Source organism: Zingiber officinale, chromosome 8B (assembly GCF_018446385.1).
Source record: "Zingiber officinale cultivar Zhangliang chromosome 8B, Zo_v1.1, whole genome shotgun sequence".
Lineage (NCBI taxonomy): Eukaryota > Viridiplantae > Streptophyta > Magnoliopsida > Zingiberales > Zingiberaceae > Zingiber > Zingiber officinale.
This window is the reverse complement of record NC_056001.1, coordinates 38,568,413-38,582,201: the sequence shown is the minus strand read 5'-3', so window position 1 is coordinate 38,582,201 and position 13,789 is coordinate 38,568,413. Positions and strand designations below refer to the sequence as shown.

General features: G+C 39.6%; 2 protein-coding genes and 1 long non-coding RNA gene across 4 annotated transcripts; 2 read left to right on the top strand and 1 right to left on the bottom strand.

Moving 5' to 3' along the window:
* The first annotated feature begins 926 nt into the window (after nucleotides 1-926).
* LOC122016440 lies at nucleotides 927-8,515 on the top strand. Of its 2 annotated transcripts, XR_006121124.1 has the most exons (4): nucleotides 933-1,342; nucleotides 1,846-1,948; nucleotides 3,106-3,278; nucleotides 7,965-8,515. It is a non-coding gene; the product is annotated as an uncharacterized LOC122016440 (long non-coding RNA). The 2 variants fall into 2 exon arrangements; XR_006121123.1 differs by lacking the exon at nucleotides 7,965-8,515 and having other exon boundaries at nucleotides 927-1,342; nucleotides 3,106-5,676.
* LOC122016438 (60S ribosomal protein L19-3-like) lies at nucleotides 7,067-8,232 on the bottom strand. Its single transcript, XM_042573738.1, has 3 exons — nucleotides 8,097-8,232; nucleotides 7,641-7,763; nucleotides 7,067-7,541 (listed from the first exon to the last, which is right to left on the bottom strand). Exons 1-3 carry the CDS (start codon nucleotides 8,206-8,208, stop codon nucleotides 7,204-7,206), a joined length of 573 nt encoding a protein of 190 aa, XP_042429672.1. The 5' UTR covers nucleotides 8,209-8,232; the 3' UTR covers nucleotides 7,067-7,203.
* Nucleotides 8,516-8,695: 180 nt separating the features above from the next.
* LOC122013705 (probable xyloglucan 6-xylosyltransferase 1) lies at nucleotides 8,696-9,954 on the top strand. Its single transcript, XM_042569939.1, has one exon. The coding sequence runs from the start codon at nucleotides 8,734-8,736 to the stop codon at nucleotides 9,952-9,954; it is 1,221 nt and encodes a 406-aa protein (XP_042425873.1). The 5' UTR covers nucleotides 8,696-8,733.
* Nucleotides 9,955-13,789: the final 3,835 nt, after the last annotated feature.

Sequence of the window (13,789 nt, the reverse complement as noted above, 5' to 3'; positions counted from 1 at the left end):
AATTATGACCAAGCACACGATCATCCCTTTTAATTAAATTCATTAAATGCTACTCGATAACCGCATGCCACGTGCCCCTCTTTCTGTCACCGCACTCCTGACAAGACAGGAGGATATCCTTTGTTGACGTGACTAGCGTCTCTTTGAATTCCACGGTTAGATCTTCTTCTAGGTTTTCGAAACCTTGGATCGAATGATTGAGAGCGATCAACCGTGAGGTTTATAAGCCTCACGTGTGCCGTCGTCTTCTCCACTTAATGCCTTCGTCTTCGAGCTTCACCGCTGTGGTATTTTGCTTATTCGCTGGTGATCCTTCTATACTCTGGTAATCTCCCGCTTCTTTGATCGATTCTGCGTGACCTTCCTTGTAGGTTTTCGATCGATTCGGTCTAGTGCTTGTTGATCGTTCATCTTCGATCTTGTTCTTTCGTTCTTTTGATGACAAACTCATCTCAGCCTCCCACCGTCGTCCCTGGACTCTGGTACACCTCCATTGAGTCTAGGTTCGACACAGGCGATGCGGAGAATATGAGGGCTGTATATGAAATTCCGCCCAACTATCAAATCAGTCTTCCTTTTGCTTTTGACTGCCCGGATGAACCGTCGCCCGATTTCGTAACAATTTTCAAGGATTAAAACAAGGTAAGTGTATTACAACATCTATATAGCTTCCTTAAATATAAAATTTATCTAATATAAAGTGAAAAATAATTATCTAAACTTAATACAGAATGATTTATTTTAATTTTAAAAATATTATAATAAAATTGATAAGGATGATATTAGGTCCCCTGTGAATTTTTATTGTTTATCAATTTTTTTGAATTTTTATAGAAAAAATTGTTATAAAAATTGCACAGCGCTAATTTTCATACCAATATATATGACTAATTTTGCATAAATTGGACGAGTTATTTGGTTTAATTTAATTTTATAACAGAATATATTTGACGTCTTGTTCTCGCTGCATCGATGATCGACCCGAGCTCCGCGCTCCCGACGCTTGGTTCTTCCCCTTGATCGGAGGAGCTGAATCCCGCGAAGACGAACGTAGATCCATCTTCTTCCTCTCAGGTTCCTCCTCCTCGATCTTGAGGGAGAAGGCGACTCTGAGTTGTAACTTCGCTTCCGATTTTTGAAGCTTGCCTCGGCTCTGGCCTTGTCTGGTGGTCGATTCGAAATTCGTTTTCTTCTCCGTTTCCTTTTCATGCTAAAATGGCGGCGCTGCCGGATCTGGTCCTGGATTTGGATCGGGATGGGAGGAATATCAATGGCGCCGAGGCGGTGGGCTTCTTTCAGGGTTACAATTTGCCGAGACATGTTTTCGCCAAGTTCTGTTCCGGTAGTTGCTTACCAGTTTCTTTTGAGCCTTTCTAGTTTAAGTTCTCATTGACTAGTGAAAATAACTTGTTTTGATCTGTTGTTAGTTGTTTTTCACTTCGCAAAATTAGATTTAAGATCCGTTTCATCTTTGCATATTATTGATCCTATGAATTATGCCCAAAATACCTGACATTTCTCATGATTAGTTATGCTTATCCATCGGTGTAACTGCTGTATTAGCTAAATTGTGTGAAAGAGAATATTAAGGTAGGATCAGAGCAATCCAAAATCTTTTGATCGAATCTAAATATTGTATGAAGGACACTAATTAACTATATGAATTGCAAGTTAGTGACCTTGTTTTCGATTTTAAAAGAACTATTAAATATGTCTGCTATAGTTGGCTTGTAGCAGATTGTTAATTTCCCCTACATATACTTATTTATCTCCACAATATCATCACTCTTCTGCTGTTCCAATGGTGCAGCTGCATATAACATTCAACTGATTTAATCTTTACAGAAGCTCACTGGTGAATCGTGAAGCAATGGGTAACTCTTTAAGGTGACATTTGGTATCATTGTTAGGCTGGCTCTAGAATGAAATGGAACAGAATCGAATCAAGGTTAGATTTAGCTAGCTATACTTGATTTAAAAAAAATATTTGAATGATAAGAAAATATGCACTTGTTTAAATCATTGCTACCAGTCAACTCTTATTTGCAATTGCTATTAGAGTTCCCCCAGATGGAATTATGAGATGAAATGTCTCAGTATGTTACTCTGTTGTATGTTTATTTTTGTTCTACCCCTTGCTTCATGTAGTTCCTGGATCCATGTGTATCCACACTCGTCTTACTATTTGGAGTTTTATGGCTTGTTTAATTGGATAGATAAATAGGAGAATAAGGAGGGGAGGAGGGAAAGAACAAAAAGATCATGTCATCCTCATCTCTCCTATTGATGCACCCAACTCCCAAGTAATCAGTCATAAAATTTATTTTTTAACCACACCCTAAGACAAAATTTGAAGTACTGAAGTTATTTTTTCTCCCATTTCAAAGGATAAGACTGTGTTTGAGAGTTTAAATTTTAAAAAATCTTTTTCAATGAAATAAAAAAATTTTGGAATGAAAATTTTTAGTTTTCAACCAAAAGAAAATCTGATTGGTATAACCTAACAAAAAAAATAAAAATTTGTTTGATATAAAATATTTTTATAGTAAAATTGATCTTAGTAATAGAGAATCTTAACTAATTTAGTATTATGAAGATATATCTATAAAATATAACCAATTAGAATAATTCTAAATCAATTAATCCTGATTATCAACCTAATAAATTATATTAATTAGATAAAATAATTGATTTTATCATTAAATTTTAGAGATGAATACAAAATTATAAAATATTGATGAAAAACAATAACTAAAAAATAAATCTAATTCTGATATACACTTTATAATAATTACTACTTTCCCATTAGTATTTTATAAAAATGGAATTTTCTTTTTATAATGGTTATAAACACTTTTTAAAAATTAGAGAATTTTGCAAAAAAATTATAGAAAAATTAAAAATAGTCACAGCTATGCTAAACATATTTTCATACTAATTTTTGTTTTCCAAAAAATAATAAACTGAAAATTAGAAGAAAAACAATTCAGTTCCCAAGCAAGCCTTGAATTTCTTCAAGCTTAGTATATTCTTTGAAATGAATGTATACCTATGGCTATTTTCTCTTTGGTTGCTTTGTCGAAATGGTCTATGGTCTCCTTTTAGGTTGCAATCTGAACATGAAAGGGCTTCTGGGTTGAACTTGCAAGGGGAAGATCACCAAAAAACCCTCAAAACATTCAACATCAAGAATGACTTCACACCTCGAGGAAGATGAAAAGATTACACTGACCTTCGAATAATGTGTTATCCATTCAGATCGCACATTCCATATATTGGTATATCATAGCAAATCTACTGAGAGTAAACTTTGAACTTCAACACATTTTATTTATCAAAAGTTTAGTTGGTCTATTTTATAGGTTCAATTTGTTCTTTTTTTATTATTGGGGGTATCAAGAAAGGATAAAATGTGGTTGGATTTGAATTTGATCAACTACCTTAGAAGGTGATAGAACAAGTACGAGTAGATTATTACGTACTCATCGTACAAATGAGATAGGTATGGAAAATATACCAAGTCAGTATGAATATGGATAGTAGAAAATTCTTAGGTACTCTATCTATTGTGTTCCCTAGATAAAAGTTTATAACCTTAGATATGGGAGATATCTTTAAGACAATGTCCTCATACAATTTTCATAATGAACTATTGGATAAAATAATGTGAAACGTACGGCACAATATTGATATAGTTTCTTTTATCTAAAGCTACAAATACTTACAAGAACAGATGTTGACCTATCAGTGAACTCTCTGGCTAGGGGATGATATTCTTTGTTAATGCAATCAAACAACTAAATAAGAGTATGAGCCAAGCACACAATTGAACAAATTTAAACATGTAATATACAAAGAAGAATTTGGTGGGTTTTCATTTCATGTTGTTTTTGTTTCTTTGGCATTGTGCTTATTTCTTATTTGAAATTTAGCAAATCATTCATGTGTTTAATTGGGTTGAACCAGCCTTAGGATGATCCATTGACAGAGCAATAGCTGGCACTTTGATCAACCGATTTGTCAAAGAACAAATTTTTAAGGTTGATTCATGATGGTTCTTAGTGTTTTGAGCCTCTTGAATGAGATGACCATGCTTCCTCAAAAGTAAAAAAAAAGATGGAAACGAAACAAAGAAAAGTAATACAAGTAATAAACGAAGATCCACATGAGGAGCATGTCGTGAATAATGAGAATGGCACTTATATGGGATACCTTAGATTTTTATTACATACAAACATTTTATTTCATGGTAACTTTATTATACATATATATGATACATATCCATGATAGAAGTACCATTGGCACACTTATAGAACACTAACCTGGTAACAACTAGTACATCTCCCCGATCTCAACTAGTCATTAAGACAAAGATACAGAGGACGAGCTACTGTTAAACTCAACCAAATCTACCATAATTTGTCCTGTAAAACCTGGGCCGGGTGGTCACAAATAGAAGTCCTCCGAATTCCCTAGCAACTTGGGTGCTATCAATCATCACCTCTATCTTTGGAGGAGTGTTGTAGTGGAAGTATCCATTAGGAGGAGGGGGTGCAGCTGTTGACCTCCTCCTCCCAAAGTGCTCCTCTAACATATCAAAAGCCTCTCTTCCCACCTTACCAAGGTCTCTCTGAGGTGGTGCCATAAGTGGATGGGCCTTTGAGAAGATGGAACTCAAGGTGACCACTAGCTTTTTCTTGCTGAACACCAAACAACTGTACGGGTATCCTTTTTATAAGCGAGGTTTGGATCAATGTTTGAGATCCAACCCCGGCTTGCCTGGCCCAACCAACTAAAACAATAATGGAAGACTAAATTAGTCTTGAACCGATTCAATCCGATCGAGAATTCACTTTAGTTGACTAGGAGTCAAGGTCTAGCTTTTTTTTTGCCTTTCGGTGGTCTTGGGATTCCTCTTTGATCAGTTGTTGGCATTGATGCTCTTCCAATTTCCTGAAATTATTGTGTGAAAGGAATATTTAAGGTGATGATTTGAATTGCTTGAGGTTATGGTAGATAAGAGAGAAGAAAAGCATATGATGATACATCTGATGTTGGTAAAGAGAATTATTGGGATAAGTATTATGGTAGAAGTATTGATTGAAACAAAAGTTTGTTTATTTGAGTTTGGAATTAGATGCGGCAATCATGCATTATTCTGTAACTTTATTGAGCCTAACTTGTTGGCAAGTGCCTTGAATATGTTGGATATAGATGATGAACTACATGTGCAACACAATCAGAATTTCAAATCGATTCATTGGTGAGTGAACATAACCTACAATATATTCATCCTTGTTTAGAGCTGTTTTATCCCCCAATTTGATTCATTTTTTCTGTATTCTTTTAGTTCAATAATTTTCGTTTTAAAAAAACATATTTCAGGTAAGTTAAATCTAAAGATGAAATATTCTCATTCCTTTTTATCTTGCATGTTGTGAACAGAGCATCCTTGTTTATTGTATATTGATCAGGTGGAACTCTCTAGTTCGAAGTGTATACCTTACCAAAAAAATATTCTTTTATTCCGGTACAATATTTCTTATTTTAATTATTCTCCACAAAATTAGAATAAGGATTTTTGTTTTTTGTAAGCTCCCTGTGGGTTCGTATATTGTTGCCACTTGATATTTTGGGAATCAAATTGCGTGAGTGGCCATTGCCATTGGATTTCTGTTTATTTTGATCAGACTATTTTTCTTTAATTTTGCAATTAAACTTATTGAACTGTTCACTCCTATTAAATTTGTGAAATATCGTCTACTAAAGTGTAAAGATGTGATGGTTCTCACCATGGGTCGCAAAGTGAGTCCATCATTCATTTGTTTTAGTTTCTCGAATACCCTTTGTCATCCTTAAACAAGTCACATGCATCTTCACTACGAAGAATTCAGAGCCATTATCGACTAATGAAAAACTTCCCAGCATAAGTTTTCATAGGGTCATCAACTTGTTCTTCAGATAGGAGAACTGGATTAGTGCATTCACAAACTCTTCTTTCTCTATTCACAAAGAACTCCCATGCACACCTTGTTTTGTCGCGACTCAACATATCTTGAAGTTTTTCTCATTCTTCGTATGAGAAGATCACACTCCTCTACCATCCTAGACTTTCCCGGTCTAGACTCTGTCATCATCACCCCCAATTCTCTCTCTATTATTGCTACCTATAGTTGTTGCTGAGGTACAGCAAGATGTGAGGGGAGTTAGAACACTAGAAAAACAACAATAAATCACAAACAACAAGGTATAAGTTCAATAAATTATGCCCTTGGTACAATGAAGGGCGATGAGGGTTTGATTCTCATTCAAGGTGTACTTGCGACGATTGAATTTCTGGTGATGCATGAATGTCACTTCAAGAGATATCGTACTTTTTACGGAATATGGAGTTGGATCGTCTATCGTCTATCTTAGAATTAGTCGGATTATATATATATCTATATATACTATGTATATCCATATCATGTATATTTATGAGTGACTGAGTATAAATTCGGATGTCCGATTGAATATCTCGATCCTCAAAAGTGAATCGGGACGTCCGAATGGGCTCCTAGACGTCGAATTTGCACTCAATCGTTCATGAGTGTGCATGATAAAGATATGCAAGGTAAAATTTCTCTCTCTCTGGCATACTTGTCATATGAGGTCGCGGGGTCGAATCACAGGGCTGTCAGGACATAAATCTCCGAACCCTGTGCAACTCACCTCACCACCACTTACCCTCTCGGTTGTCGTGATTTACCTCCCTCATGATGGTCTGGGATCGGATGCCACAGGGGCACTGGGGGCAAACGATTTCGCCATTGCCATATATATATATATATATATATATCATAATTTTATTATTGTAACACAATTTGTCTACTCATCTCATTACTTAATTTACTATTTTGTGTTGTTTTTTTTTTATTGAGTTCACGTAGGAAATTGGGTGTTAATTTTTTTTCCTTATTAATAATTTTGGTGAATTTGGAAGAATTTATTGGCCTCATTTTATTATCCTACTTTATTTTTAATACTTACTGTAAATGTTTTTTTTTAATCAAAGTTGGAAAATAAATAAATCTTAAAAACAAGAGTTGTAATACACTATGAATTGGTCAGTATGACCTATACAAGACTACATATTTTTATATTTACATGCCTAAACCAATAATCATATTCTTGAAAACAAAGGGAAAAAAAACAAATAGATTATTAAGCAAGCAACCGTAGCTGAGGTGCACATTCCTCCCTTCTATGACTCACCTTCATTCTTTGAAAATTATCTTTGCTTTGGATTCTTATAGCTTCTAATTGATAGATCAAAGCTTTGTCTCTTCTCTTATCGGCTTCGAGTCTATGAATGTTCTCCATGAGCCCTCTTTTATGTCTAAACACATTTCCCTTCACTTTCATGTATGCTTCATGATACACATGCTTGTCGATCTTCTTCAATTCTCGATACTTTCTTATCAAACGACGAAGTACTCTCATTCTCCTCATCCATAGTACCTTAGTTGGTAGCCGAGCTTCTTTAGTACCACTACGCTTCCCTTTACAAATGAATAAATAAAAAGATAATCAAGTTATGTGATTTACATGAGAAGTGCCCTCAATGCTAGTTTCTTTTTCGTGCCAATGTGTATACTAACCGTGTCCGGTATGTCGTCCATTCCTCTTGGCTTCGAGTGCTCGTCTAGCGCGAAACCGAGCGTGTAACTTGGTAGGTCTCCTTAGAACCATTCCATCCTTGATCAGGTTCCTTATTTCTTTCCCTGCAAAATCCATACAAAAAAGAAAAAAATAATTAAAAACACATTTCTATACTCGAATTAAGTGCTAAATTTAATCATTAATATGGATGTTTTAATTTCGTCAAGAATTAACTGCTCAAATATTTGTTCACATATATTTAGTTCACTAATCAAAATTGTTTGAGAGTCTCCATTTCTGACTCAATTGCATCATCCCCACAGTCTTAGACGACTCCGGCAGAGGAGGAGCGGCCGGCTCGCTGGAGGAGGAAGTTTTCTTCTGGCCATGAATGGGAAGCTGACTGCGGTCGATTCAGGGAGGACACAAAGCGACGGAATATACTGATTACTTACTGGAGTTGGCCATGGCGACGTGGTCGACCTCTCCGGGGTCGAGCCACAGCTTGCGCCGGCCGCAGTGGAGGATGGCCGCCGCTAGCCGCTTCTGCAGCTTCAGGGACACCATCTCCTCCTTCTCGAGCACCACCGATCAATGGAGTTTGGCGGGGGCGATGCAGTGGATACGCGTGTTCTGTCTTATATCGCAGTCCTCTTCCTTGGCGCCCACGATTACGAAGAAAACGTGGGAAGAAAGGAATAGGCAATCGGGCCGGGCCATCTCTGACCTGGTCCGACCCGGTCCGGTCCGGATCAGATCGGAGAATAATTACCTCTTCGAGGATGAGAGTCAAAGGCACTTTCTTTCATTCACTTGATGTTAAATTTCAATTATATTTAATTGAAATTATATATTTCAATTAAATAATAACTACACAATTGGATCGATAAAAAAAAACTGATTCAATTATGATTGAATTAATAAAAAAAAGTTAATTAATTTAGTTTATTAAAAAAAAATCGATTTAAGACTAATTTGACCAAAAATAGTGATTTTAAATTTAAGTTTAGTGGTCGGCCACTCTCTTCCATTTTCTCGCGCGCTACTTGACTTTCTACTTATTCTATCTGCAGCTGCGCCTGCGCTGAGTTCATGTCCATCTATCGACATTTGGAGCTTGCAATTGAGAAGCTGCAAGGAGAGAAAGAAAGAGAGAGAATGTTGCGCCTCGTCCTCACCCTCGTCTTCTTCCTCTGCGGGGCCATTGCCGCCGCCGAGAACGGCTTCCCCCAGATCCGCCTCCGCCGTGCCTTGGCAGCGACCGGTAGCTCTTCCAGCGAAGGCGACGAGGAGGCCCCGCTCGACCCCCCGAAACCCTACTCGCTGGGGCCCAAGATCTCCGATTGGGACCGGCAGCGCGCCGAGTGGCTAAGCCGCCACCCGGATAGGCCGAGCTTCCTCGCCCCCAGCAAGCCCCGGGTGTTGCTCGTCACCGGCTCCTCCCCCAACCCCTGCGAGAACCCGGTCGGCGACCACTTCCTCCTCAAGGCTTTCAAGAACAAGATCGACTACTGCCGCCTCCACGGCATCGATATCTTCTACAACACGGCCCTCCTCGACGCTCAAATGACCGGCTTCTGGGCCAAGCTCCCCCTGCTCCGCACTCTCCTCCTCGCCCACCCGGAGGTGGAGTTCTTGTGGTGGATGGACAGCGACGCCATGTTCACCGACATGACCTTCGAGATCCCATGGGACCGCTACGCCGCCCACAACCTGGTCATGCACGGGTGGGATGAGATGGTGTACGAAGAACACAACTGGATCGGGCTCAACACCGGCATCTTCCTTCTCCGCAATTGCCAGTGGTCGCTCGACCTCCTCGACGTCTGGGCCCCCATGGGGCCTAAAGGCGAGATCCGCATCGAGGCCGGAAAGGTCCTCACCGCCTATCTGGCGGAGCGCCCTGTGTTCGAGGCCGACGACCAGTCGGCCATGGTGTACATCCTCGCCACCCAGCGCGACCGATGGGGGGACAAGGTCTATCTGGAGAGCGCCTACTACCTCCATGGATTCTATGATATCGTCGTCGATCGATACGAGGAGATGATGGCAATCTTCCACCCAGGGTTTGGGGATCAACGATGGCCCCTTGTGACGCATTTCGTGGGGTGCAAGCCGTGCGGTAAGTTTGGGGAATATTCGGTGGAGCGGTGCCTCAAGCAGATGGACCGGGCCTTCAACTTCGGCGACAACCAGATATTGAAGACGTATGGGTTCCAGCACAAGTCGCTTGCTAGCAGGGCTGTCAAGAAGATCAGAAATGAAACCACCAACCCACTCTCACTCTCTCTGGATATGAAATTAGTCTCATGAGAGAGATCGATCGATCCATCGATCGGATTGCTGCATTATTAGATCAAGTCCAGATAATAATCAAAAATTGATTTTATTAATCATATATCATATTTCTTATTATAATATTTTATATATTATTTAAACAATCTACGTGCTAACCTAGGCACATTTTTATTATTAATCATATATCTCTCTTCCTTTTAAATCAGCTCCAATCAATTTGTCTCTTTCTTCCTTTGTTCTGTGGGTAGGATTGGATTCGCCCGTTAGAAGGGTGAATAATCTGTGAACAAAAAATTACAATTTCTCTGTCCTAAGAACACATTAATTAACAATAAAAGTAATGTATAAAATAAAATAAGACACATTAATTAACAATAAAAGTAATGTATAAAATAAAATAAGACGACTACAGATTTACTTGATTTACAATTTATATGATTATTAATTTAAAATAATATGAAGTGTATTATCAAGCTCCTTCGATAATGGTTAGAGACTGAGTAGTTCCTTGCAGTGTTTAAGAGCAACAATCGTAAAACAGATTTGGAAATGAAAATTACATAGTATGTTATTTCTAAACCTCAAGCATCCGGGCTTATTTATAGTCATTGTGTTCGAAGTGATCGTTTGTTGACATAACAACTTAAGCACCTAGAAGCAATGCAAGCACTTGGACTCATTCGATCTCGATTCACTTGGCGACGGTCTATTCAATAGCTCTAGGCATCGCGGGCGTCTAGAAGCGATCTAGGTGCCTAGATTATGCTAACGTGGATAGCGTCTCGGTAACGACTCTTGGTAATATGGCCACCCAATCTAGGTACCTGATGGATCCAGGCGCATGGAGTCCAAGCACCTAGAACCGTTCCAAGTGCTTGTAATCGTTCTAGGAATCTGGAATGGTCAACCTCTGTGTCAACCATTTTTTGACTTCCACTTGCCTGGGTGATTGTCTGATTGTCCGGAGTTAAGCTCATCCGAACCTAACTTTGACATTTTTCCTCGAGCAAACTTCTTCCCAACTTCTCGTCCCTCGGACCGTGCCCTTCTCGCTCCACAGTATACTCTCTTTCCTCGAATGCACTGAGTTCATCGACTCTATTCCCGTGTCATCTTTCTCGCTTGTTGCTTCTTCTACTCGACTTCTTATGTTTTTAAGTCCTTATATACTTAAACATAAGATATTAAATCTGTAAGGCCTAACTTAACCTAGTTGGCTTTCATATTTAAACCGTGGCTCACTCCACTTGAGACACCAACACTGTGTTCATCATTTACCTGGTTAAGTTGATAATACTTCATTCCCATCTTCCTTTGATTTGTGAAGAATAAGATAAATTAGTTATTAACCTCATCAATCAGATGCCTTTATCGTTCCCACGGACATAATCGAGTTAGTACTTAAACGATAGATTATCACATGAAAACAAAAATCAAATCCCTAGGAGAATAATTCCTTAGAAAATAAAATCCCATACACACAAAGAGTCCGCTTGATCATCGTGATTTACATTTTTCATCTCACTGTGAGGTTTAAGGTGAGACGCGCTTGGAGTGAGTGAGTGACCTTTTATTAGATAAGGAGAGGCCTCTATCCATTACTATATGTAATTAGTCAAAATTATCGCTAACAACTTAGTTGTAATTTGACTTTCGATTTCAACATATTTATTAATATGTAGATGTTCTTGTAGGTTTAGAACCTTAATATAGTTTTTTTCCTAGTGTCACGACTCACATGAATCAAGTATTTCCCAAAATACTTAAAATGTTATTCTCTCATGAAGGCCTTCATGTGTCAAATTTTTTATTATTATTGGTGCATGTGACTATCAAACTCTATAATATCATCATAATCAATTACATCCGTAACCTTATCATAATGATAATCCTAGTTAACTTTATTAACTATCCCTAGGGGTGACTGGCCCGACCTCACAGAAGTTTTCCACCGACGACCAGGGTAAATCGAGAAGCGCACGCGACGGTCAGCTAGAAGCCCATCATCCTTTGGTTGCGCCCCCTATTTGGAGGAAAAATTTCTATAAATACGTCATACTTAGGAATTGAACTTGTAATTCAAATTAACTTAATTCAACCATATGTCGCAACTCAATTATGATGCATTGTGGAGGGATTTTTCTTAAGTGGATAGAAGATTCGAGAATATTATTGTCAGGATGGATCTTTATGTGTACTTCCCCCATTGATCTAGTGGTCGATGAAAATTTTTTATAAAACTGAATCGATTACTTACAAGATTAATTGGTTTGGACACTTAATACTTAGTGCCCACTAAATAGAATGAAATGAGTAATAGGTGATGATCCTGTCCGGAATCTGAGTCAGACGAAGGTCGGCTGAGATGGTGCTGGCGTTGACGGAGATGCGACTTTGACACACCTAGCATGTGTGCACCGGAAAATGAACCCCCACGTGGAACTCAGGGACAGTGGTGGTGAAACCGACGGTGCTTAGGCTCTGCGCACACTCAGACAAGCATACGGAGCATTAGAGACCAGAAACCAAGAAAAAAGTCCCCGGCGCAGGCCCTCCGATGCTCAAGTCAAGTACTTTTTCCTCAGAAAAACAGTGTACGAAGAAAAAAATAATTATAGAAGACGAGTGTGAATGTGTGCATACCTGCTCAAGGGAGAATACCTCCCTTTTTATATACCGCTGCTTACGTTCAGAGCCTGTCAGATGAGAGAGAATGTACGGTGACCTCCTATTGGCGGAATAAAGGTTCCATTCATAGGTGATAGCAGACCACTAGAATATTTCCTAACGTATGACAGTTATTCTCTGATAGGAGGTTACGATTCCCTGATATTGTTGTCACTTAATTAGTGCTTTCCGTCCCGCCCGGGGTTAGCTACAGACAGCTCGGGATGACCGTTCAGATGTACCACCCGACTTGAGTCTTGATGAGGAGGATGAATCGTGGCGACCCACCCGGGCTTTATCTATATCTGAGACTGTGGTGAGGGACCCATCCTTCATGCCTTGATCGTTGAAGGGCCAGCTGAGAGTTGTCTTAGTGAAAGTACCAGACCTGTTTACACGGCCTGAGCCGGGGAAGTCCGATAAGTCGGGGAGAGGTCAGGAAGATACGAGCTCCATCTTATGTCTCAGATCTGGGGGACCTGCCCTGCCTGTGCCCGACTAGGAATTATACGGCTGATGACGTGAGGTGGTCTAACTCTCTCTTTCTCCTGACTGTTGACTGCCACACCCCCTTAACTATTGACTGCCCTTGACTGCCATGTCCCCTTGACTTTTGACTGCCTGACCTTATCGGGCCCCACCTTTATGCATCGTATCATAAGCCTCCCCTCCAAGTCTAGTCGAAGGAGGCTCAAGTCCGACTGACTAGACCCTAGCATGCTTGTGACTCCACCTGCGTACAAGGGACTGACGTGTAGATGATTATCTTTGCCAAGACTGAAACCGATATCCTTGTCACCATGCTGCTATCAACCCAGTGAAGGTGGCTGGTCATAGTATTGTCATTGGCCCGACGATGTTGGAGCAGATGAAGACGATCCAACGCTCATGTTGTTGACAAGTGTTCGCAAGAGCAGTGCTTGCTCATACCTTGCACTAGGGTGGAGATTAGTAGCCCGACTGAGCGGTCATTGGTTGTGAGAGCATGTTCACTTATAACTCACGCTGGGGCGAGAGTCTGGAAAGCCGACCGAGAGGTCATTGGTCGTGAGAGCATGCTCACTTATAACTCGCATCGGGGTGAGAGTCTGGAAAGCCAACCGAGAGGTCATTGGTTGCTAGAGCATGCTTGCTTATAGCTCGCGCTGGGGTGAGAGTCTAAGATGTCGACCGAGAGGTCATT